This window comes from Myotis lucifugus, unplaced genomic scaffold, assembly GCF_000147115.1.
Source record: "Myotis lucifugus unplaced genomic scaffold, Myoluc2.0 scaffold_110, whole genome shotgun sequence".
NCBI lineage: Eukaryota > Metazoa > Chordata > Mammalia > Chiroptera > Vespertilionidae > Myotis > Myotis lucifugus.
In genome coordinates this window covers 485,685-513,140 of record NW_005871158.1, presented here as the reverse complement: position 1 = coordinate 513,140, position 27,456 = coordinate 485,685, and the positions used below count along the sequence as shown (strand labels likewise).

At 42.1% G+C, this 27,456-nt stretch overlaps 1 protein-coding gene across 11 annotated transcripts in view; it reads right to left on the bottom strand.

Moving 5' to 3' along the window:
- Positions 1-27,456, bottom strand: part of LRRC8B (leucine rich repeat containing 8 VRAC subunit B) — a 103,821-nt gene that overhangs the window by 32,311 nt on the left and 44,054 nt on the right. For 9 of the 11 annotated variants that reach the window (XM_023757621.1, XM_023757624.1, XM_023757625.1 and 6 more), the window contains 2 exons: positions 16,643-16,743; positions 3,590-5,757 (listed from right to left, as the gene is read on the bottom strand). In XM_023757621.1, coding sequence (XP_023613389.1) covers positions 3,590-5,728 — 2,139 coding nt within the window. In that variant the 5' untranslated portion in view covers positions 5,729-5,757; positions 16,643-16,743. Of the gene's footprint in view, positions 1-3,589; positions 5,758-8,468; positions 8,595-16,642; positions 16,744-27,456 lie in introns of those variants that run through there. The other 2 variants (XM_023757618.1, XM_023757619.1) reach the window with 2 other exon arrangements.

Below are 27,456 nucleotides of genomic sequence, written 5' to 3'. Positions count from 1 at the left end.
TCACACTCAAGGCAGGGTCGATGGGGAGGTTGCCGGGCCACCCCCTGTCACTCACAGAGTAGGGCCAATAGGGGAGTTGGGGCACCGCCCCCTGTCACACACAGAGCAGGGCAGATCAGGGGTTTGGGGCACCGCACCCTGTCACACTCAGGGCAGGGCCGATGGGGAGGTTATGGCTCTACCCCGTCACACACAGAGCAGGGCCCATGGGGGGGAGGGGTTGGGGCACCACACCCCTGTCACACACAGAGCAGGCCCATGGGGGGGGGTTGGGGAGCTCCCCCCTATCAGGCACAGAGCAGGGCTGATCAGGGGGTTGGGGCGCCTTCCCCTGTCACGAACAGAGCAGGGTGGAGAGGGAGGTTGTGGCTCCACCCCGTCACACACAGAGCTGCAGGGCGATCAGGGGGTTTGGGCGCTGCCCCCTGTCATGCTGATCCCGGTGCCGGGAGGCCTCGCTGCTCCGCTGATCCCGGTGCTGGGAGGCATATTACCCTTTTACTATATAGGATAGAGGCCTGGTGCATGGGTGAGGGCCGGCTGGTTTGCCCTGAAGGGTGTCCTAAATCAGGGTGGGAGTCCCCACTGGGGTGCCTGGCCAGCCTGGATGAGAGAATGATGGCTGTTTGTAGCTGGTCACACCCCCTTCAGGGTGGGGGTCCCCACTGGGGTGCCTGGCCAGGCTGGGTGAGGGGCTGAGGGCCGTTTTCAGGCTGGCGGGTGACTGAAGCTCCCAACCTGTCCTTTTTTTCTTTTTCTTTTTATTCTGGGCCAGCTTTAGTTCTGAGGCTTGGCTCCAGCTCTGAGGCCTCAGCTGCTGAAAGCAGGTTTCTGGCCTTTGTTTACCTTCTGTATTTGAAACAATGTTGCTGTCCGGCTGGCTGAAGCCCGGATGAACAAAGCAGGTTTCTGGGGTTTTGTTTAGCTTCTATATTTGCAACATAGTTGCTTAGAGTTGCAGCTGAGAGGCCGGCAAGGCAGGCGGGGAACCTGGCTTCCTCCATCACTGAAGCAAGCAAGCCTCCTGTTCACTTCAGTGCATGGCTGCTGGCCGCCATCTTGGTTGGCAGTTAATTTGCATATCTCACTGATTAGCCAATGGGAAGGGTAGCAGATGTACGGCTAATTACCATGTTTCTCTTTTATTAGATTGGATGATTTTGGGCTGTGGTCCTTTTTGCTTTCTAACTAACTTGGTGCTTGTTTTCCGAGTTTAATTCTGCAACCTTTTCAGTGATATTAGCTACCCAACATCCTTTCAAAAGAAAAAAGTCTTTAACTCCAGAGTTAGTATTTATTGCCTCATTTATGAATCTCATACATTTCTTAAGTCCTTAGAAGAATCTTTAAAACTTCTCTCAGGAATCTTTACCAACCTCTATTCCAATTGGATTCCAGTTCCAATTGAATCAACTCACATTTCTAAGTATATGCATATATAAATACTTATGCATCGAAATTGATGTTTTATTTCCTTTTTTAAAAATATATTTTTTATTGATTTCAGAGAGGAAGGGAGAGGGAGAGAGAGAGAGAAACATCAATGATGAGAATCACTGATTGGCTGCCTCTTGCATGCGCCCACTGGGGATCAAGCCCGCAACCCAGGCATGTGCCCTTAATCAGAATCTAACCCAGGACCCTTTGGTCAGCAGGCCCATGCTCTATCCACTGAGCCAATTTTTATAACTATTTTGGTCTACCTCATAGAATCATGAGGCTATCAAGATTAGAAGGAACCTTAAAATTAAATTCCACATGAAACCTGAATCTCTAATTCCCTTTAACAACCTTCCTACCAAGAGACTGATAATCTATATCTAGATAGTTTTATTAATAAGAAAATCACCTCTCCCTTCTTAATTGTTCATTCAATCTTTGGACAGCTTTTTGGGAAAGATGAGAAGTCTGCTTGTTCTATTAATATTAATATTAATATTATTTAACAACACTAATGATAAATCTCTAGACTGGTAGACTTCAAAGTATGGTCACAAAATCAACAGTATCAGCTTCACCTGGGACATTTTAAAACTGCCAACTCTTGGATCCTACACCAGACCTACTGAAATGGGAACCCTGGAGTGGGGCCCAGGAATCTATTTTTTTTTAAATATATTTATTTATTGATTTCAGAGAGGAAGGAAGAGGGAGAGATAGAAACATCAGTGATGAGAGAGAATCATTGATCAGCTGCCTCCTGCACACCCCCTACTGGGGATTGAGCCCACAACCCAGGCACGTGCCCTTGGCCGGAATCGAACCGGGGACCCTTCAGTCTGCAGTCTGTAGGCCGACGCTCTATCCACTGAGCCAAACTGGCTAGGGCAGGAATCTATGTTTTAACAAGCCCTTCAGGTCATCCTGAAGTGCACTATTAATCTAAGTGAAGCCTAAAAGAGTTTTAAAACCTCATTATCCTTTACGACCTGAAGATTTCTTATCTAAGAATGGGCTCTAGCCTTTTACATATGTGTAAAGTCTTAAGAGTTGTAAAAATCAGAGCCCTCATTAAAATTTGAATGAATTTTGTGCCATGAATTTTGCCCTCATTCCCTGACTTTCTGGTATTCCTCTAACAATCCATGGTTTTCAAATATAATACCAGGTGATTAATATGTTTATTAGCCAACACCATCCTCACAGCTATATTTAGCATAAAATATGAAAGGTCGAAGAGATAACACATTTGTGAGTGGGATAGAAGAAAATAGCTCCCATTTCCAAGGAAGACCACTTTCCTCTCTTGGCAGACCTGAGTTAGACAGGCTTCCCAGGCTCCCCCCTTCCCCTCCCAGCCTTCTTTCCTTTTGGACATTACCATCACTCTCTGGCTGCTTTTGGCTAGCATGAATTTTTTTTTTCTTTTTCCTCCTCCTTCACATTTTAACCTAGGAAACTAGTCATTTATTTTGTTTTTTCTTGTTTCAGAGATGTTAAGTTTTCCTTAACTTGGCTTTACTGTTGCAAATTATGGTTCATTTGTAAAGCATGGATGCTGGAAAAAGCTTCCAAGAAGCCCTAGTGTTGCATTATGGAACCAGGCCTTTCATTTCGCATTGCCTTTCTAGACATGCATGTAGATTTCAAATCTGTCTTACTGCACCACAAAAAAAGATTTATGAATAACTCATGATCACAGTATGTTTACCAAAAATTTCTGCTCCTATGGCAGATACGGAAAGCTGAAAAGTTTTATGAAACTTTCTAAGTAGTTAAGACCTTTCCAAAATGAAAAGTAAGTTCTGTCACGCCTAATTAGTTTAACATACTTCAACTGTGCTGTTTATGTAAAATATAGGAAAAGAGAATAAAGAAAACATATGTTGAGCAACTACTACATATCAGGAACTGTGCCGAGTGCTCATATAGTTTTTCATAAAATCTCCCTGACAACTTACAAGTTAGCTTAAAAACTGCTGCTCAGTGTTTTGGTAATTTGTCCATGGTCACATGTCTAGTAAGTGGTGGTCAGGCTGTTCTCAGAGGAGGCTTAGTATGATTTAATGTCCATTTTCTCTATCTACATTACACACTGCAACAGCAGACACTCCAATGACTAAATAAAGAGAAGAATGAATTTACTTACATTGTTGTTGGTCACAGCAAAGTACTGCAAATTACTCAAATATTGGATTTCTTCTGGAATGAAGGTCAGGTGGTTATAGCTTAGATCCAAATAATGTAGTTTAGTGCATAGAAAAAGCTGCAGGGGTAGATTCTCAATATTATTATGGTCCAAAGACAGCTGCTCTAGATTAGATAATGCCCCAATTTGGGCAGGAATATAAGCAATGTTATTGTGCCACAATTTTAAGCAAGAAAGATTCTGGAGATGCTGAAAGCTGATGATCTCCTCCACGGTCTTAAGGTTGTTTTCTTTTAGGTCTAACTCATGCAGATTGTTCAGGCTGAAAATGGAGTGTGGAATGCGTTCAAGGTCACAGCTGAGCAGCTCTAGGCTTTTCAGATTGACCATTTTTTTCAGGTTGTTCAACACAACCAGTTTGCTTCCCTCATTATTGAGGGACAGTTTCTGCAGGAAAGGCAGGAGGTCTGTGATGACCTGTGGGATCCGGGGCAGGCTGCTCTTCAGGTAGAGGGTCCTCAGGTTTTTTAAGTCCTGAAAGCCCTCCAACTGCATGGTACTCAGCTGCTCAGGGAGAACACAGCCCGACAGATAAAGTTCTTTGAGATTCTTCAGGTGAAATACCCAGCGTGGAATTTTCCCCATTTCAGTAAATTTCAGGCGGAGAACTTTTAAATTCTCCTCTAAAAAGGCCAGGGCAGGATGGTCTACCACCAGAGACGAATGGTACACATGAAGCTCATTGAGGTTGACCAGCTGGGAGACGGTGGAGGGCAGCTTGACCTCAGGAATCAGCTCTAGGCTGAGCACTTCGATTTCAGTCAGCTCAAAAACGTTGTCTGGAAGACCGTTTAGCATAAAGAGATGCAGTTCTACCTTGTCTTGGGCATTTTTCACCAGCTTGCTTTTCAGTTTCTCCACCGTCCATTCGTTATTGAGGTTGATCTGCTTCAGTTTGTTCTCACTGACCTCCGACAGGAATATGGAGAAGCGTTTGGAATAAAGAGGATCGTACTGGTCAGCCAGATGGAGGATGAAGGCAAAGTCATTCTTGACGTCCGGTATGTCGCTGTAGTTGCTTTTTTCTCTCAACGCCTCAAAGGAATATTGCTTGAGGGAGCTCCTCAGCATCCACCACAAGCTGTAGGAGGAGGTGAAGCCATAAAGTATAACCAGGATGACATAGAACGAAGCCAGGACCTTAAATATTTCTGCCAAGGAGTAGACGCACTGGTAACGCTTATATCCCGTGAAAGCCTGCACGTCAACTGAACAGTCAATTTTAAGAGTGATGTAGGTTAAAAAATATGGAACGTAACTAATGATGAAGACAAACAAAATGACTTTGACTATTATCTGCTTCAGATACACTCTGTAAATGATATCCTTCTGCTCCACGTGCATGCGGAACCTTTTCACTTTTTCAAAGATGGCTTTGGCCTGCTCGCCCTCCTTCTTGTCCAGGACACTGGAAGTCGGGCTTTCTATGCCAGCCGACTCCATGCCGGGCTGCGGGTAGGGCAAGGACTGCTTATTGGCATCCACATCAGCCGAACACCCTGAGGATGAAAGCAGAACCTTGGACTTGGAGAGCGTCAGGGGCCTCACTGACTGCTCGGCCACCGTTTCCGACAGGGCGCGGGTGGTCCACGGAGAATCGAAGCACTTGTGCAGGATGGCCACAAAGTGCTCGAGCCGGGAACTCGTGCTGGGGTAGTGAAGCCAAAAGTTGCTGCAGGCTGCGAAGATGAGCGTGTGCAAGAGCACCAGGTAGGGGAAGAACTTTGCGAACCAGTGGAGCTGCTTCTCGTAGCAGACGGCGTCGATGTAGGAGTACTGCTGGCGGTGGAGGTCATTCTGGATTCGGAGGGGGAGCGGGAGCGGCGGCCCCAGGTCGGAGGATGCATTCACGCTGGCTCTCAGGAGGTGCCAAGGCACGGAGCAGTGATTGTCGAATTCCACCTTACACGGAAGACAGCACAGAACCCGGCTCTGCGTCAGCTGCAGCGCGCCCGCCAGCACGGCCACCAGCAGCATGACCAGGGTGATATAATACCAGAAGACGTCCCACCACGGTTTTAGGATGTGATAAGATGATTGGGCGTCTGCTAAACATTTTAGCTCCGTTAGTGTGATCATGACTTTCCCTTGGAGGAGGAGTACAGAAACTGGAAGAGAAAAATAAAAGAAAAGGGGCTGAGGTAAAAGTATCCAAAATAAGCATTTAACTCTAATGCTCATATACACATATCCTAAGTAGGATTTAGCTCAGGGGCAAACCCTTGAAGGCAGGACTGATCAGGGAATATAGAAGGCACCTGGTTTCATTAGAGAATGTGCACTTTAAAGTGCCTTCGGTGAGACACCGTTTGGTGATAAACGACTGGGGCAGGCTGTGAAGCAACAATTTCATTTCCTCCTGCATTTTGACTTCATGCTGAGCTATTAAAAACCGGATTTTCCTCAATCAACACTGGGACAACTTGTTCTTATGCTACTTGTTCCTAGCTACACTTTACACCCTCCCAAAAACGGTTTGAGTAAGCTCTGTTCCACACCCTACCCCCCACGCCTGGAGCATTCACTTTAGCCTAAGAGTTGTGTTTCAGTCACTAAGAAGAACCTCTTTTGAGCAAGCACTGCCTTATAAATTTACCCCTTCCAAAAATTCTAGAGGGATCTGCCAATTCTATGTTCAAAACAAAATGTAATTTAATGCATTTGCTCCCCCAACCCCCCAGCTCTTGAGATGTAACTAAAATTCATGTCCAACTTAGAGGACTTAAAAGCTGACAAACAATAGTAATGGCTTAAAAAAGGATTGGGAATAAAAATCCAGTTAGAGCAATATTCTATTATAGAGACTCTCATGTTTAACGTTTCCATGGCAAAATACTAATAGAATAAATGACTAAGGGCATACTCTATTCTTAAATTATTTTTGCTATCAGAAAAACAAGGTGGATTTTTCAGGTTCTTTAAAAGTACTCAATGTTCCTTATATAAATGGTTTATGTAAAGTTCAGAAAGAGACATTACATAAAATATTAAGTCATTTAAAAATATTTTTAAATCACTTATTTTAAAAATTGTTAATTAGTAAAATCCAGACCTCCTATAAGAGGGCACAGAGCAAGATAGATAAAACGACATTTTGAACCTAATAATGTATTTGGCAAGAAAAAAGAAGCCACCGCGGCATGGTTATCTTTTGCTGGGGGTCCAGTTCTAACCTATGTCCATGGGCTTCTCTTGTACTTTCTTGAATCTGAAGTCTTAGTATCTTTCCTAGGTCTGAGTTTCTCTTTCTAGATATCCTAGTACTGGCAGCACCCCAAGGAAGCCTTTTTTTGGCTCATTAATCCCCCTTCTAGAGACCGGCATCCTGCCTCGAACCCCAGAATTCCATTGCAGATGCTCTGCTACCTGTTAATCAGTGTGTTCTCTTTTGCCGGTCAGCTCCAACATACTCCTTATCATCTGATCCTGAGCCCTATACCTTCTTGCTTTCCCACTTGTCAGGGCACCCATGACACCTGATTTTAACTGCTGGACTGGAGCACCACTTTCTCCCTGCATCTTCTCTAATCATCATATTATATGGTTTCGACTTCCTCTTAGGACTTGGATCTTGATTATACAACTCGTCACCCTTCCCTCCTTTAGTTTAGTGGGTCTAATTCTAATTCTCAGCTCCTCTCATTCTGCCTCATCCAACTGCAGTTAACCATAATTGTTTGTCAATACAAGACAAAAACCAAAACCAAGAGGAGTATATGAGACAAACAGAAAGTCCTGCACGTAGACCCCCAAATGCCATAAACATGGTAGTAGGCAGGATGGTAGAACATACTGATGATCATGTGAAAAATAACTAGGGTTTTTAGCTGGCATGAATATATGCTTTTAGCTAATAGTGTGGTAGCTATTATGATAAATATAGCTATGTGCTATATAGTGATGGCGAACCTTTTGAGCTCGGCATGTCAGCATTTTGAAAAACCCTAACTTAACTCTGGTGCCATGTCACATATAGAAATTTTTTGATATTTGCAACCATAGTAAAACAAAGACTTATATTTTTGATATTTATTTTATATATTTAAATGCCATTTAACAAAGAAAAATCAACCAAAAAAATGAGTTCGCGTGTCACCTCTGACACGCGTGTCATAGGTTCGCCATCACTGTGCTATATTAATGCTAACTACAGTTACAATATTATTATAATCTGGGGCCACATTGATAGACGAACCCAGATAAAGGGGCAACAGTCACTCTGTACCTGCCTGGTGAGATTACACCTGGAATTCAACACTGAGTCATAGGTTACAAATTAATTGGGCAACAAAAAAATCAGGAGCTACTTGTCTGCAAACCATTATCTACAGAGAAACACAGGTAACTGACGATATTCAGCTGAGATGATGGCAGTGAAGTAGATGGAAACTACACTCACCTCCTCCCAGGACTGAACCGGAATCACAATAAAGCACAGAACAATCATCCTGAAAAACCAACTGAAGACTAGTGGAAGAGAAGTCTTATAACCAAGGATGAACAGAAGCAGCCAGGATTTGCAGTAGAGACTGGTAGGAAGGGCGGAGATGTGAAAAGGGCTGTCCCCACGCCCACATGTGGCAGATAACAGTCTGGAGGGATCTCTTAGTTGCAAAGGTCCCTCCGTAGGAGCAAGGGTTCTCAACCCCCTATTGGGATCCCCAGCCCAGAGCACCAGAGCCAGGAAGAGGAGCCCAAATAACATTTGGCTGTGAAAATCAGTGGAGATTCCGACCACCAGGGAGAGATAGGAGTCTGCTAGAAACCCAGGCACCCTCTTAAAGAGCCAGAGAAAAAAATCTCATTTGTGGCCACTCACTGTGGGTTCCGATGGAAGGAAGGCGGATCAGAGAGGACTGGAGTCATCCAAGGGGAAACTGGGTTGTGTGCCTTAGGGAAGAGAGCTGAAGAGGCAGCTGTACTAAATCCCTCCTGACACCATCCACCGACACCATCTTTCCTGGGTCCACTGTTCTCCATGCTGTGTCAGCCTGGGGAGTGCACTAGCCTCACCCACCTGACTTCCTGTGGCTCTACACTGCTGAGCTCACGCCTGCATAGGAGCTGGCTGGCTGTGGCCAGCCTGGCAGCAGCGCAGACTTCTTTGGGGAGCTCTCAAGAAGATCTGAGCACATTTGAGGGGTGGAAAAGACAACAGGGAAGGGTGGAGTTGTGTGACTCTAGGGCAAGGGCCATGTTTCCCTCACATGCTGACCAGAGCCACCACCATCTAGTGTAGAGCCCTCCCTCCACACACCCGTATCTTGGTCTGTGTTCATCTGATGAATTCTGCTGGCCTCACCCTGACGAGTCCCTGAGACCCTGCCCCACCACACAGATCTGCTGCTCCCAGGCAGATGGTGGTTGGCCTGGGTGTACACTGAGGCTTTTGTTGAATGGCCTCAGACCTAGAAACCCGATGAATCCTACTTGTCCCTACCGGGTGATTCACTAAGAACCTACCTGACACAGCTCATGTACCACCAGAGGCATTTTCAGTGACTGAGCCTGGTAGGCAACCAGGAGACAGAGGTGTGTGTTGGGTGCCTTGGGCCTTTTGCTCACCTGCCCCAGGCTTGGTGCTGGTAGAAGCCAGGCTTAAAACACAGCTTGGCCCCTACCACATACCCAGGCCCCGCAGAGGCAGCCACAAACTGGATTGCTTTGGAGCTCCAAACTGGTAACCCAGGGCTGGTCACAGGCAGCGCCTGACATTGATCTGCACTAGAGTCCCTCATAAGAGGCCCCAGAACCAACAAACCAGGTGACAGGGTTCAGGCCACATCAGAGCATGACCAAATTAGTCCATAAGTGGCACAACCAGAGGGAGAAGGTCAGCAGGCACCAGATCCGGCTGGGGTGAATTCTGCTTTGTGGAGCTAGCCCCCAGACAGCAACTTGTACAATATGGTCAAGATCGATCCTCACAGTCAGCTAGGCTGAGAATCAACACCATCAAGATAGGCCAATAGCACTCAAGACTCAACTACAACAGGAAGGCTCACATAAGCCAAACAAGAGACATTCCTGAAGCACCAAGCTCAGGTGACAAGGGAGATTGTGTCACCAAGCCCCAGAGAATACCTATTAAATAAGGCCATCATACCAAGACTGGGAGGCATAGCAGATCTACGTAATACATAGAAACAAATATAGAGAGACAGCCAAAATGGGGATCCAAAGAAACATGCCCCAAATGAAAGAACATGAGAAAGCTCCAGAAAAAGAACTAAATGAAATGGAGGCAAGCAATCTACCACATATAGAATTCAAAACAATGGCTGTAAGGATGCTCAAGAAACTTAGGGGAAAATGAATGAACTCAGTGAGAACCATAATAAAGAGATAGAAAACACACAAAAGGACCTAGAGACCATAAAAAAGAACCAGTCAGAGAAAGAAAGATACCATATGCTTTCACTCATATGTGGAATCTAATGAACAAAATGAACTAACAAGCAAAACAGAGATAGATTCATAGACAGCAGGGGAGTGGGTGGCTTGAGGGGCTGGGGGGAGGGGGGAGGGTGGAGAGATTGAGGGAAAAAACAAAAAGAGAAAAAACTCATGGATAGGGACAAGAGTGTGGTGATGCCGGGGGATAAACGGTGTTGGAAGGAGACTTGACTTGGGGTGGTGAACACACGATACAATGTACAGATAATGTGTTGTGGAATTGCGCAACGGAAGCCTGTATAATTTTGTTAACCAATAAATTCAATAAAAAGGAAAAACAAACAGGAGTGACATATGCTATCCATATATATAAAAGCCTAATATGCTAAGTGTCCAACCATTTGACTGGTCACTATGATGCACACTGACCACCAGGGGGCAGACGCTCCGACTGGCAGGTTAGCCTGCTGCTGGGATCTGGCTGATCAGGACTGGGCGAGACAGGCCAGACATGCCCTGGAGCCAACCTCCCACAGTCCCTCCCGGCCTCTACAATATTTCTTCTAATTAATCTCCTTTCAATGTGCATGAATCTGTGCACCAGGCCTCTAGTAATAAATAAAACAAAAATACTAGGAAATACCTAAAATTTCCACACATTTCTCCAAAACATTTCAAATCCACAAAGCTTTTTTTTTTTTCAAACAAATCCTAACAGCAATGCTTTTTTTTGTTGTTGTTAATTCTCACCCCAGGATAGTCTTCCATTGATATTTAGAGTGGAAGGGAGGGGGAGAGATAGAGAGACACATTGGTTGTCTCCTGCACACGCCCCAACCAGGGCCAAGGATCAAGCCTGCAACCAAGGTACATACCCTTGACTGGGACCCTTCAGTCTGCAGGCCGACACTCTATCCACTGAGCCAAACCAACTAGGGCTCAGATCCACAAAGCTTTTGGACTGGTATTTGATTTTGCATTTCACTGATACATTGTTGTAAAAATGCTTTGGCTTTTTCCTCAGTGAAATGAAACAAAAGTCATAATTAAAGCATTCATGGCTTCAATAAAACTGTTGTATATACAGCTGCAGTGATATTTAAATATGAAAGCATTTTATTTGAATATGAAACACACATAGGATCAACAGGAAGCTGATTTTAATAGATGTGATGGATAATTTAAAGAGGGTATGATTCCCAGGTTCATACTTCAAATCACAGCAGTAAATGATTTCAGCAGTTGTCTAAGTTATGTTGTGTTCCAAAACTAACAGTTAGATAATTTCATCTTGAAAATAAAAGGCTATTTCCTAAATCTGGGATTCAGCTATAAAAGTGTCTTTGCTATCACTATTAAGTTGGCCTCAAAGACTGCAAATTAGACCACTGTCCTGAAAAGCTGCCTTTTTAGGCAACTTAATCAGTTTGGTTATTCTTTTAAAGTAAGAGCTTTGTTTACATCAAAAACTTGCAATAGATTGTTGAGAAAGTGCATGCTCACAAACAGTGAACTTATAATCTACTTCATAAAAAAAATCATTACTAATATTAATGAAATCAGTCTTTCTCTAACACTTCGTTTGGTCAGCCTGAAAACCTTTCCTCTTTTCCTGTCCCCCAGGACTGGAAGACCAGATAAGGGGACGATTCCATCTGATGGGAACACCTCAATTTGGGGTTGTGATTGGCTCCCGGCACTGTTCACCTGGGAAACTGCTCCCCGATCCACAGATCCCACAGTCATGGCTCTCAGCGAGGTGGTCAGGAACTCTAGTCCCTCAAAGTCCTCTCAAAGTGGAGAAGAAACATTAATGCTGGTTGTTTGTCTATGGCTTTGCCCCAGTGAAACTGAATTTCAGTGATGTGCTATGATATCATCCCAGAGGAATGATCATTTGTTTGCTAGATCTTTGGACGCTGGAAAGAGGAAGGGAAGCAGGGAAGTCAGCAGAGAAAAAGAAAGGGTAAAGAAGAGAACAAGACCTTACTGAGCACCTAATGTATTACATTCATTGTGTTAAATCAGCTTGTTTAGTCTTATAGCTGCATTAAGAAATAGAGATCTCACCCTGCCCCGATAGCTCAGTTGGTTAGAGCATCCCCAGTCAGGGCAGATACAAGAAACACCCAATGAATGAATGTGTCAACAAGTGGAACAACAAATCAATGTCTGTCTCTCTCTCTCTCTCTCTCTCTCTCTCTCTCTCTCTCTCTCTCAAATCCAATCAATAAATAAAAACTTAAAAAGAAAATAGAGATCTCCATTTTATTGGTGAGGACACAAAGGCAAATAGTGGTTACTTGCCAAAACCACCCAGTTAATGCTTATCTTTCTGTGGCCTGAAGCCCCCCACCGACCCAAACTCCATGCCTTCAATTGCATTATGCAAAAACATCTAAGTGCAGCTGGAATAGAGGAAGAGGAGTAGGTAAGGGAGAAAAGGGAAAAAGAAAAAAACAACAACAAAAAGAATGTGAGAAAGCTCTGAAATGCTGCCAATGGTTATTTAAAATTAGTCCTATCTGAGGTGAGGGTAATCCTAAGCAGACAGCAAGGTAGGCATACCTTGACCCATCATCTTCCAGTTTCTGGGTCATAGAGCTCCACCTTTATCATTTCTTAAGAAGTTATTTGGTAAATTCTCAACGTAATGCTCATCCCTCCCAGAGACATTACTATGTAATAAAAAATTTTGCTGCCCTGGATGGTGTGCTCAGTTGGTTACCAGGAGGTTGCCAGTTCGATTCCCAGTCCAGGGCACATGCTGGGGTTCTGGGATCAACCTCTGGTAGAGGCTATGCAGGAGGCAGCCAATCAATGTGTGCTCTCACACTGATGTTTCTCTCTCTGTGTCAATCCCCCTCCCTTCTACTCACTCTAAAAAACAATGAAAAAATATCCTTGGGTGAAGATTAACACTAAAAATAATTGCCAAAAGTATAATGACAATTTTCTGCAAAATACATTTGAGAAGAGAACATTTATTTGCTTAGTAAGGTGATCCAGCTTCCAGGTTAGCCTTATAAGCAGGAGGTCTGGGTTTTATTTTGCAGAGACAACTTTCTTGAGTATTTTTTTCGGTTTCTAAAATATAGCATTTTTAGATTCCTGACACTCTGTCACCTTTCACTCTGTTTTTTTAAATGGAGAGGAATTCTTTCCGTGGAGGAAGCCCTTCCCTATCTCTATAGCAATCTGATTCGAGGTCCTGTAAAGATGTTTTGTTTCTATTTCAGTAGAAAAAAGAAAAAAAAAGAACCAGAAATGAAGAATACACTAGAAGAAATCAATAGCAGATTAGATGAAGCAGAGGATAGAATTTGTGATATGAAAGACAAGGTATCAGGAAATACCCAATCAGAGCAGCAAAAACAAAAAAAACAAAACAAAAAACCCCAGTTTTTAAAGTGAGATAGTTTAAAGATCTGGGAAAACATGAAGAGCAACAACATCTGCATCATAGGGGTAACAGAATGAGAACAGCGTAAGCTAGAGATCAATAATCTATTTGAAGAAATAATAACTGAAAACTTCCCTGACCTGGTGAAGAAAAGAGACATACAGGAAGCACAGAGCGTCCCAAACAAGATGAACCCAAAGAGGACCACACCAAGGCACAACATAATAAAAATGGCAAAGGTAAAAGACAAAGAGAGAATCTTAAAAGCAACAAGAAAAAGACAGTTAGTTACATACAAAAGAGCTTCCATAAGACTGTCAGCTGATTTATCAATAGAAACATTTCAGGCCGGAAGAGACTGGAACAAAATACTCAAAGTAATGAAAAGCAAGGACCTATAACCAAGACTCTTCTACCCGGCAAGGCTATCATTTAGAATTGAAGGAGAGCTTCTCAGACAAGAAAAAGCTAAAGAAGTTCATTATAATCAAACCAGTAATCCCAAGAAATATTTAAGGGGCTTAAGAAGAAGATGAAGAAAAAAGAAACATAATTGAAAAGAATGAAATGGCAATAAAGAATCACTTCAAATGTACATGGATTGAATAGTCCATTCTAAGGCCCTAGAGTAGTTGAATGCGGAATGACCAGTCGCTATGACACACACTGACCACAAGGAGGCAGACGCTCAATGCAGGAGCTGCCCCTGGTGGTCAGTGCACTCCACAGGGGGAGCACTGCTCAGCTAGAACTCGGGCTCATGGCTGGCGAGCACAGTGGCGGTGGCAGGAGCCTCTCCCACCTCTGCAACAATGCTAAGGCTGTCTGACTGCCAGCTTAGTCCTATGGGGAGTGGGCCTAGCCAGCAGTCGGACATCCCCCGAGGGCTCCCAGACTGCGAGAGGGCACATGCTGGGCTGAGGGACCCCCTGACCCCTGAGTGCACGAATGTCATGCACCGGGCCTCTAGTGTTGTCTATAAGAGACTCACCTCAGAACAAAAGACACACCCAGGCTGAAGGTAAAGAGATGGAAAAAGAATATCATGCAAATAGAAACACAAAAAGGTGGGGTAGGACATTACATAATGACAAAGGGATCAATTCAACAAGAGATATAACCCTTACGAACATTTATGCCCCCAACATAGGAGGACCTAAATATATAAAGTAAATATTGATGGACATATAAAATAAATATTGATGGCTGATGTTCCCAGTGGTTAGAGTGGTGGCCTGTGCACTGAAGGGTCATGGGTTTGGGTTGCAGGTTTGATCCCCAGCCCTGAGCACGTGTGGGAGGCAACTAATCTGTCTCTCTCATATTTCTCTCTCTCTGTCTCTCTCTCTCCCCCTTCTTTTTCTTTCCTCCCTTCCTCCTTTAAACTCTCTCTAAAAATCAATGGAACAAATATCCTCAGTTGAGGAATAACAAAATAAATAATTTTTAAAAATTAAAAAAAGATATTCACCAATGTTACACCTGATAAGGGGTTAATATCCAAAATTTGTATAGAACTCATATAACTCAACACCAAAAAAACAAACAATCCAATTAAAAAATGGGCAGTGGACCTGAATAGACACTTATACAAAGAGGACATACAGATGGCTAATAACATATGAAAAGATATTCAATATTTCTAACCATCAGAGTATTGAAAATTAAAACCACATTGAGATACCATCTCACACCTGTCAGAATGGCTAGCATTAATAAATCAACAAAGAACAAGTGTTGGTGAGGATGTGGAGCAAAAGGAACCCTCATCCACTGTTGGTAGGAATGCACATTGGTGCAGCCACTATGAGAAATAGTATGAGGTTTCCCTAAAACTTAAATGGAATTGCCTTATGACCCAGTGATTCCACTTCTGGTTATATATTTAAAGAAACCCCAAACACTAACTCGAAAGAATATATGCAACACTATGTTCACTGCAGCATTATTTACCAAAGCCAACATATGTAATCATCCCAAGTGCCCATCTATAGATGAGTGGATACAAAAGCAGTAGTACATATATGCAATGGAATATTACTCAATCATAAATAAATAATGACATCTTATCATTTGGGAGAGTATGGATGGACGTAGACAGTCTTATGCCAGGTAAAATGAATGAGTCAGAGAAAGACAAATACCGTATGATTTCATTTACACTGGAATGTAAAGAACAAAAATAAATAAACAAAACAGAAACAGGCTTATAGATACAGAGAACAGACTGATGGCTGCCAGACAGGAGGGGGACTGGGGAACTGGGTAAAAAAGGTAAAGGGATTAAGAAGTACAAATTGGTAGTTACAAAACAGTCGTGGGGATGTAAAGTACAGCACAGGAAATATAGTCAATAATATTGTAATAACTAAATATGTTTCCAGGTGGGTACTGGAAATATCAGGGGGATCACTTTATAAAGTACATGACTAACCACTATGCTGTACTCCTGAAACCAAAATAATATTGTATGTAAACTGTAATTGAAAAATAAAACAACAAAAATGAGTAGGGAAACTTGATAATTTCTTCACATTTTTGCATGACTATTTGATGAAAGAATAAGTGGGTTTCCTCTAGAAGCAGAACTAGGTGGGGGCCATTTCAGAAAATCATATTTTGATTCAATTTGTGGTGGAACATCCATAGAACTGGGAATTGTGTGAAACAGTTCAGCCCTTCTCCCTACCAGGGTCTAGATCAGGGGTGGAGAACCTATTTCCTGCCAAGGGCTATTTGGATATTTATAACATTATTCGTGGGCCATATAAAATTATCATCTTAAAAATTAGCCTGTTATATTTGGTCAAATAGTTAATTAACTCACCCCTATTGCCCTGGCAGGGCCAGATCAAATGATTTCGTGGGCTTTACATGGCCTGTGGGTTGGACATTCCCCAATCTGGACTAGATGAATAAGATGATCATCTGTTAGAGATACCACAAAGGAATTCCTTGTAATGGATGAATAGTATGAACCAGAGCATCTCTAAGGGCTTTTCTAGCTCAAAGGTCGTGACTTTGTTTTTTAAAGGGTCCTGAGTTAAATTAATTCAATTATGCAACTGAAGTTGCAGGAGAAGATAAACTTAAACAGCTCTAACAATGACAATGGTATTTGACAGAGAATGAATACGACAAAGAACACAAGCCAACATTGACCAAAATAACATATTTCAAATATTTATACTTACAACAATAAAAAAATGATTCCAATAATTTGACAATGCTTCAATCAGGAGGCCTACACCTTTTAAAATTTCTTAGAAACACCATCTCTGTGTTTGTCTTCATTCTATGAGAAAGCACAGATATCTTGAAATAGCTGCAATTACTTAAAAAAATTGAGATACTGTATTCACAGAACTTCTCCATCAAAAAATATTAGAAGTAAATTTTCATAAATCAGTTCACTTTCCACACTGTGGCACATCTTGGCAAAGCTATATATACAGAATCTCACTCACAGATCAGATCATACTCACTCCCGGAACTCCCTTAAATGACAGAAATTTTTCTACAGAAATTTAGGCATAATAGATTTAAAATCCCGTGTCTACAGTACATTGATGAACACTTAGCTTTTCCCAACCAATCTACATATGTTAGTTTCCCTCACTTAGTCCTCATACAGTTTGGTCTTGCTTGCATTTATCAGATGTCCTGCCAGACCTTGTAATTTCTGCACTCTGATTTAAAACCACACATCTGTCCAAATGAGGACTCAACACTTAAAACTTAGCCTACTGATTTCATTAGAAATAGTCACAAATAAATAACTTTTTAAGACACAGCTCAGACATACGGCTAAATTTCTCTGAAATTATGATATTTATTAAATGTAGTTACCCTTTTATATTCATTTTTTTACCTTTGAGGATTAATAAAAGCCATTCTTAGTATCTTCTTCAAATAATCATTTGCAATAGTTTAAATTACATATGCATTAATGAATTTGAAATGTGACAACATTCTAAAACAAAAATTTTTTAAATTCGGTGTGAAAAATTTTAGTGCCTATATAACCTCTGAATGTTGCTGGGAAGGTTAGTATACATTTGATATTTGCCCTGAAGATATGATCCTCATTTAATATGGTTTATTAAATACCTGAAATCCACTCACTGACCCCAAACAGTATTTCAGATATTTTTTAGCAATAATCTTGCTTCCCTGACATTTTTCAAAGATAAAAAAAATGGACATATCTGAAAGTTACATTGGATTTACCAGTGTATGTGTAAAGCCTGCTTAGTAATTACTAACCAGTATCAAGTTATTTTGCAGGCCAGAGAGCACAGTTGGTGTGTATGACAAACGAGCTGTATACTAATTCATGGTTAGCACCACCGGGCCATGACTTTCTCATTCACATTTTTCAAAGGCTTACAGCATACGATATACACCTGCATTTATGTGCAGCAAGCATGATAAAGATATTTGGTGTGTGAAACATTTTACATATTCTCCCATTGTACTGCATCTGTAATGTGCCAGAAAAGTAATTAGTGCATCATTCCAAAATGCTATTTAGCCATGATGAGATTTCTGGCATACAATACAGCTTTTACAAAATATTGCAAACACATTTTCTACTTTAAACACAATATTTCTATGAAAGCAGAGAAATACAAATCTCCACCTATAGTAATATTTTTAAATAATCATAGTGAGAAACTACTGTAACCAGTCTGTCAGAGAACGATAACTCACTTCAGGTTCACCATACTTATTCTAACTGAAAATTATCTGTAAAGAACTGTTTTTTTAAGAATTATAAACTTTTCCTCAAATGCAGATTTCCTTTGATGAGTCCCTTGTCAATAAAAGAGCAAATAAAAATCTATTATTAATAATAATCTACTATCTAGTTTCCTAGTTTCAAATAACTTTCATTCATATTAATTTGTGTAATGCTTACAATAAGCCACTGAGATAAATATAATTTTTCATATTGTGATAAATATTATTTTTCATATTTTATAAACATAGAAAATAAGGCAGGCCCAAAGACATTACCAGTTGACAAAACCAGGAAGAAATAGATATAAACAAGAACCTAGGTCCTCAGACTCAAATCTCAAGCCTTGTCCACCAGACCACACTGTCTCACTCAATCCATTTACTATACCAGTCTTGGTTCTCTCAAACGCTAAAGGAAAAGCTGAATATTTAACTGTCTTTTTCAACTGCAATGGACTGAATATTTGTGTCCCCACCACGTGGGAAACGTAGCCCCCAATGTGATAGTGGTAGAGGTGATGCCTCTGGGAGGTAATTAGGTCCTGAGGGGAAGCCCACCTGGATGGGAGTAGTGTGCCTATAAAAGGAACCCTAGTGAGCTCTCTTGCCCTGCTACCATATGAGGACAGAGCAAGAAGGTGGCTGTCTATGAACTAGGACGTGAGCTCTCATCAGACACAATGCATCTTGAACTTGGACTTTCTAGCCTCCAGAACTGTGAGAAATACATGTTTTTTAAGTCACCCAGTTTATATAGTAGTTTGTCACAGCAGCCCCAACTGATGAAGATACCAGTTTATCCCCACATCTGCACTGCAACTGGGTTCTACTACAATCTTTTGAAAAACAAGGATGCAAATGTACAGTTTTCTGCCATGTCTCCAATCACAGATTATATAATCTACTTTCTCAGCTAACATTTTCCCCTACTAAACATTTTCCATTGATCTAAGAGTAAATATATAAATAAATAACATCTGAATGTAATGATGTATGAAAAGTCTCAAGCCTTCCGATATATTAACTGATGTTAATTTTTCTCATTGAAGTGTTTAACTGGAGAGCTAGAGCATAGCTGTCCTTTGTCATTACAAAATGCAATACCATTTCTGTGTCTAGGAAATTTTTTCCAGACGGTATTATTGCAAACAATGAGGATTCAATCCAAATCAGATCTCTATTTCTAATACACAAATGCACTAAATCAGTTCAAAGAAACAATGTTAAGAGTAAAGGATTTTATGGTCCTAATCCCATTCCTTTAGCTTTTAAACCTCATTAAAAAATCATAAAAACTTTTCAAAGCACATGAATTTCATTTGACAATCTCACCCCAAAGTCTCTCAGACTGGAACAACAACACTCAAGTTAGGCATCTTTACTTTCCACTAGTCCTTACTTTACTTTGAAAGCATTTCCAAAATAACCAGTGACAAAATAAACAAATGATGATCAGATGGTATTTAGAGTCATTGTATGCTAAGAACTGGCGGATACTTCAAAGATCCCTGTTCTTTGACCCCAGGCAGGGCTATAGCTAAACAATTCAAAATGGGGTTTTTGTCTTCTTACTCTCACTGAAAATTGATTTAAAAGTCTTATATCCCTTCAAAATGTTTAGTACTACTTCAAGATGTTTCTTGGGTCGATCATATAGCTAACTGAAATTTAAGTTCACCTCTTTGATTTCTCTCTCTGGGAAACAAAGCATCAGTATCCCTGATAAATTTGCTCCTTTATTTTAAATAACCCCTTGAGAGGAGTTTTGGGGGATAAGGTGAAAAAAGGTGATGCGATTTAAGGAGCACTAATTGATAGTTACTGTTAGGTCTATCAACTGATGGAATTCATACCTCCTCCCCTAGGAAAATGACCTTTAGATCATTTTGCAATGGACTTGCCCTTTTGCTTAGACCACATTCCATTTACTAAGACCAGTAACTTTGCCTTTTGGACTTGCCCAGGATCTGGACCTGCTCAGAGAATTCCCTACTGAAAAAGTCCGCCTAGAATCCTTTAAAATCTCTGACTCCCCGTTCCTGGGTGCTGGCACATTTGGGGCTCAGCCCATCTGTTTTCCAGATGACCTAAGAAATTCATAATTCTTTATGTGTTTTGGCCTCATGCACACCTCCTTTGGCGACCCTAACAGTTACAAAATAGTCCTGGGGATTTAAGGGAAAGCATAGGGACTATAGTCAACAACACTGTAAAAGCTATCTATGGTGCCAGGTGGGCACTTGAATTATTGAAGGAGACACTTTATAACCAAATGAATGTCTATCTGCTCTGTTGTACACTTGAAAGTAATACAAAATACTGTTGAATCCAAACTGTAATCGAAAAATAAAATAATAAAGAATACCTTGAACTACTCTTTAGAGATCTGAGAAGTACCCAAATGATCACTAGCAAGACACTTAGTATGCCAGTTTATATCCCTTACCAATTGATTCAGATCATGTCAATACTGTATAGCAACTTTCAAATAACAAACACCCTTCCCAAATTTAGTTGTGCTTTTGAGACCTAGAATGGAACTAAGATTTATCTAGTAAAGTGTTTCTCTTCTATTAATATCCACAAAAAGCACTGGAGAGCTTATTAAAACACAAAGTGAGTGGTCCTACCCTCAGAGTTTCTGGTTCATTAGGTCTGAAGCAGGCCCCATGAATGTGCATGTCTAACAAATTCCTAGCTAATGTGGCTGCTGCTGGTGCAGAGACCATTTATAAGTATCACAAATCGATGACAGCAGTTCTCAATTTTGGCTTCACATTAGAGTCACCTGGGGCACAATAAAATGAAACCTAAATCCAGGCCCCACTCCCATGGAGCAATTCAAGTGGCCCAGGTAAGGCCAAAATTATTATTATTACTATTTCTAAATCTTTGGAGGAGGAGAAAGCCCACCAGAAAGATTGGCAATAAAATATCTGGGAAAAGTGCCTACCTTTTAAGTCTTCTGGATGTTTCCCTAGATGTCTAGGGTACCTCCTCCTCACCGCTACCACCTCTCCCATGAGCCTCAGAGGCTCAGCTATGTGAGGCAGGGAAATGGCAGGGAAATAGCGAGTCACTGACTTGAGATTTGCAGGACGGTTGGAGGAGGAGGAATTAGAAACAAGGAGGCTATTTCAACCATGTGGGCCAGAAATAATAAGGGAAATGTTTAATGTATTTGAAAAGAAAGCAAAGAATGAACTAGTCACTGTAAATGAAAATTCACACCACTGGCCAACACCAGATAGAGAAGCAGGAGTCAAGTAGATTCAGATTTTGATCCTATGCTATTGTAGTGCCTTCCACAGTTTCTAGCACACAGTGCGCCATAAATATTTGTACATTAAAGAACTGACCCTACAAAAATGCAAAAGGCAGAAAACAGTACGTTCAGATGTTTAGGAAGGGTGTCTCTCTCTACAGCCTTTGCGGAAGAGAGGCTGCAACTCATTGCATACAGATGGGAAGGATGTTGGCTGGCTATTTTGGGTATTCCAAACCTTAAAGCCTTAAAAAAAAAAAGGTTTTATGGTTTTATTTCTCGTGATTCTGTGGGTGGTTCTCTGCTTCACGGTGTTGGCTGGCACAAAGGTAGCTGGAAGATGCAAATGTCCTCATTCATCAGGCGGGGAGCTGGTGCTGACTGCTGGCTGGCAGTTCCCTCATGTGAGACTTCACGTGGCCGTTTGCGTGTCCTCACACAGTGAGGCAGCTGGGGTCTAAGATGGTGCACTCCAAACACACAGGTGAAAGCTGCAGATCTGTTATGGCAGAGCCCTGGAAGCTACAGTGTCACATCCAACACATTCTAGTGGCCGAAGGAGTTACACGGCCAGCCCAGATTCGAGGAGATAGGAAGCGAACACCTTTCAATGGGAAGAGTGCCAAGGAACTGCAGCCGTGTTGAACCACCACAACCCATTCTCTGTCCACAAACTTACATTCCCATGCATACAAGGCCTGCTCACCCTCTCCCCAAGTCCCCGCCCCCCAAAGTTTTAGCCCACTACAGCATCAAGTTCAGGCTTCAAATCCAGGATCGTGTCACCTAAATCAGGTCCTCAATGCTATGAGACAATGTCCTTAAGTTTCTTAGAGACCCTTACATCTAGCTGAGAAGATCTAGGAGGTACTGCCTTAAATCTTTTGAAAGCTTAATACAAGGTCTTACAGCTGTGCCCTGGCTTTTATTTTTACACCGAGACCAAGTTTTATGGCAGTAGTGTTCTGGACCTAATCTTTAGACCTGAGGCCATTTCTTACTCGAAGTACCTTTTGCTGGGTAAGGAAGCTGGCCCATGGGAGACAGTTTTATTTATGACCATAGAACAGTGATGGCGAACCTATGACACACGAGTCAGAGGTGACACGCGAACTCATTTTTTTGGTTGATTTTTCTTTGTTAAATGGCATGTAAATATATAAAATAAATATCAAAAATATAAATCTTTGTTTTACTATGGTTACAAATATCAAAAAATTTCTATATGTGACATGGCACCAGAGTTAAGTTAGGGTTTTTCAAAATGCTGACATGCCGAGCTCAAAAGGTTCGCCATCACTGCCCTAGAAAATTATCATCTGGAAATATTTCCTCTAAAGTCTACTTAAAATCTGAATAGTCTCTTTTTAAATTCATCTCTGCAATACTTTGATTATAGGTGGTTAAAAAAAAAAAAGCTAATTGGCACTTCAATATTCTGCTGGAAAATTTCCCAAGTTAGATCCACAATTCATTAGGTTCATTTTCAATCTTCCATGTAGGGGACAGTCTTGCTGATTTTTCCGCCACTATAAAAAGCAATGGTACCATTTTATGTTCTCCAATAGCAGTTTCCTCACTGTTCTTCCGGGCAACATTTTTTTTTAAATCCTTATCAAAGGATATGTTTTTATTGATTTTTAGAGAAAGAGGAGGGAAGGGAGAAAGATAAATATTGATGTGAGAGAGAAACACTGATCAGCTGCCTCCTGCACGCACCTCAACACGGGATGGAACCCACAACCTAGGTATGTGCCCTGATCGGGAATCAAACCCGCAACCTTTTGGTGTACAGGGCAATGTTCCAACCAACTGAGCCACCCACTGAGGGCCCAGCCAACATTTAATAGCCCTCTTACTGCCCTTCAGGTCTTCACTGCCATCTGGTCTCAAAGCTCATGCCAGATGTTTTGTTATGACAGCACCGCACTTCTAGGTACAATTGTTGTTTTGGCTCTTAATTGCCATGTAACAAACCATCCCAAAACTCAGCAGCTAAAATAGCAAAATCATTCTCCTGATTCTGTGGGATGATGAGGCAATCTGTTTCACATGGTGTTGGCTTCAATGCTGGGATGGCTGGAAGGTCCAAAATGCCTCAATCACAGAGCTGGCACTTGGGCTGGCTGCTGGCCTGGAGCTCAGCTTGGGCTGGTGACCAGGGGCCTGGCCGCTCCTCCACCCAGCCGGGTAGGCTCCCTCACAGCAGGGTGGCTCAGTTCGAAGAAGGAACCTTTCAAGCACACGAACGCAGAAGCTACAATTCTCTTTAGTCCAGCCTTAGAAATAGCCCCACACCATTTCTGTCCCATTGGATTGCTTCAAAAAGGAAACAGCCAGCTCAGATCCAAAGGGAGGGGAAACAAAGAGTCTATCTCTTGATGGGAGAATCACAAAATATTCGCAGCCATCTTTGATCCCCCATAGGAAGTCGTGAGTATTTAAGTTGTAGATAGTGTCATAGAAATGAATTAATAACTCTTCAAGAGAGTAAATTTAGTGAGTGAATAACAGAACTTTTCTCTTCTAGATAATATATCAGATGAAGGACTACCAGACACAGAACAATAAAGGGGGATAGAGAAGCAGGGTCAATGAAATAAAGGAGAAGCGCGGTATTTCTGGAACACAAAAACCAAAGAGTTTCAAGGAGAGAAGCTGGCATCATAGTCCAATAACACAGAGAAACCAAAGGAGAACAGAGAGGTGTGATACCATTCTGCAACCTCTTACCCAAAGCAGTAGAGTGGTCTAAGAAACAATCATAAAACTATTCTAAATATTAAGATTTATATGATTAACCCTAATCATTTAAAGCCCCAGGAGAAAGTTACTGAATACGGCAATTAAAACCAAGGGAACAACCTTAGATATCCTAATAAAAGCTCAGTTGCTCTGAGTTTTAAGGAACATTCTTTTTTAAAATTATTTTTTTGCATTGTTTAAAGTACTACATCTGTCTCCTTTTCCCCTGATTGACCACCCCAGCCCCTACCACCCCCTAGGACAAGCCCCCACCGCCCCAATGTCTGTGTCCATTGGTTATGCTAATATGCATGCATACAAGTCCTTTGGTTGATCTCTTACCCCGCTACCCTCTCTTTGAGGTTGGACGGTCCGTCAGTGTTTCTTTGTCTCTGGATCTATTTTTGTTCATCAGTTTATGTTGTTCATTATATTCCACAAATGAGTGAGATCATGTGATAGTTATCTTTCTCTGACTGGCTTATTTCGCTTAGTATAATGCTCTCCAGGCCCATCCATGCTGTTGCAAATGGTAAGAGTTCCTTCTTTTTTACAGCAGCTTAGTATTCCATTGTGTAGATGTATCACAGTTTTTTAATCCATTCGTCTGCTAATGGGCACTTAGGCTGTTTCCAGAACATTCTTTACTTATCCTTGTTTCTCACAGTCATGAAATAAATCATGTATTAATTAATTAAAAAAATTTAAAGGCAGACTGACTTCTGCATGCAGTGCCTCATTTATATGTCTGGAGTCTTGAAAGCTTGACTACACTATGTTCTCCTAAAAATGGACCTTGAGAGCTTGTTTGGAGGTTCTAGCAGCTACTCATATACCCTTGACTGAAGACCAGTCGTCTCCTCTGGGAGGAAGGTCATCTACTTGGGGAGGGATGAATGTGGACCAGTGAGGGAGGAAGGGAACACCTGCCTAGCCAGCCAGATCAGCTGAATCAACCCTGGCGATCAACGGGGTGACAGATGTCAAAGCCAGATTGCCCTCCCATCCCAGCATGCATTTAATTTAGATGGTGATTATCTTAGAGCAGTGGTTCTCAACCTTCTGGTCCTTTAAATACAGTTCCTCATGTTGTGACCCAACCATCAAATTGTTTTCGTTGCTACTTCATAACTGTAATGTTGCTACTGTTATGAATCGTAATGTAAATATCTGATATGGAGGATGGTCTTAGGCGACCCCTGTGAAAGGGTCGTTCGACCGCCAAAGGGGTCGCAATCCATAGGTTGAGAACCGCTGTCTTAGAGGAAAAGACAGCTTAGTTCTTGGATGTTTTTAGTGAACTACCAAATTAACTAGAACATATTTAAAGAAGTTGCAGCCACATGATTATAATATTATTTGTTGAGCATAAGCCACCAGTGGCTGCATAATTCTTAGAATGTGTATCTTCAAGCCCTTCTCCACCACCTTTATTGTTTACAAAAATATCTCCCTGACACCCATCTCCACCTCACAGTAAGAAAGACATAAAATAGAGCCAAACTCAGTGCCTCTGCAGTTTCTTGTGGATCATACATGCTCTCCTTTCAAATGACTGGCCGAAAGCAGAGATCATCATTCCATTCACTTCTAATTCTTCCATAGGTGACCTACCTTCACAAGAGCAGAATCATATGGACTATTCTCTAGGAAGAAACCAGAGAGATTTGTAAAGTCCAAGTCTTTACAAATAAGGAAATGAAAGTTCAGAGATGTTCAAGTGGCTTCTCTAGGGTCAAAGGGTAAAACATGAGCTTAGAGCCAGGTTTCTTAATTTGAAAAGAATTAGATGGTTAGCAGTACTGATTCTGGACATGTAGCCTAATTAATAATAGACCTTTCTAATAAAAATAAAACAGGGTTTGGAACATGAAGCTGCAAATATAGTCCAGAACAATTCTATGTTATAATTTTTCAACTATAATTCAAAATGAGATTTTTTTTTAAACTTTGGAGCAGACAAACCAGTGTATTCTTGAAATTCTTAAAAATATGAGTGACTCATCCTAAACCTTTCTCTAAAGTTAACATTTACATGCACTCAATTATGGAGGCTAGAACTCCAAAGGGATACCAAGGAGATATGAGGCCTTGTTCTGCTTTCAAAGGATTTATATTCCTAATAGAGGCCCAGCGCACGAAATTCATGCATGGGTATGGTCCCTAGGCCTGGCCTACAATCAGGGCCTTCTTTCCCGGCTGCCGGCCCCACCCCCCACCTCCACCCACCCCCGGGCGGCCGGGGGGAGATACCAAGAGGTTGGCTGTTCCGGCCGGCTCGCCAGCCCCGCCTCTGGTTGCCCTCTGTGTGGGGGGCAACTGGCAGGGTGGGGGCCTTGGCCTGGTACCGCCGCCACCCACCCTCAGTTCCCTGAGCACCATCAGGTGATCAGAGCCTGCCTCCCAGGGGCAGGGACCGAGAGATTGGCCTGTAGGCCCCGATTGGGCGATAGGTGCATGTGGGCTGGGGGCAAATCCTGCATTGAGCGCCTGCCCCCTGATGGTCAGTGCGCGTCATAGTGACCAGTTGTTCCGCCATTCAGTTGATTTACGTATTACCCTTTTATTATATAGGATTGTGGAGGGAAAACATGCATAGCTGAAAGCACCCCATCTTATAGCGTCACTTCTGTGCCAAAATGGGTTCGATGAAGGCTAAACCCAAACAGTCCTACATTTGGTTCCATACAAACCAAACAACCCAAGAGAATGGGTGAAACATAACTGAACAACAACACTTGTCAGAGAGGGGTCAGGACATTAATCTGTTCATGTAACAAATATTTACAATGCCTACTATGTGTCAGGGGGAGTTCTAAGTGGTCGGGGAAATACAGGTATGTCAGATAGACAAGACCCTGCTCTGACGGACCTTACTGGGTAGTAAGAGAAAAGAGACGATAACCAAAGAGAGTAGATAACACAATAAAGTCAGGAACACTATGAAGACGCTAAAGCTACTTTAGGTTGGAGGGTCAGGGAAGGCCTCTATAGAGGGACTGCCATTAAAGCACAGATCATAGATCTACATGGAGCCAGACGTGATGATGCTGAGGAGGGTCGTTCCACGAAGGAGTAAGAAGCTCAGGGTGTGTGAGGATCAGAAAGGAGGCCCCGCGGCTGGCATGTCAGGAGCCTGTGGAAAGAAGATGAGTGACAGAGGGCCTGCAGCCACGGTAAAGAGTTTGAATAATGCACAGTTCAGGAGTGACGGAAAAGCCACTGAAGAGCCATACGTGCAGGGAGAGTTGATAT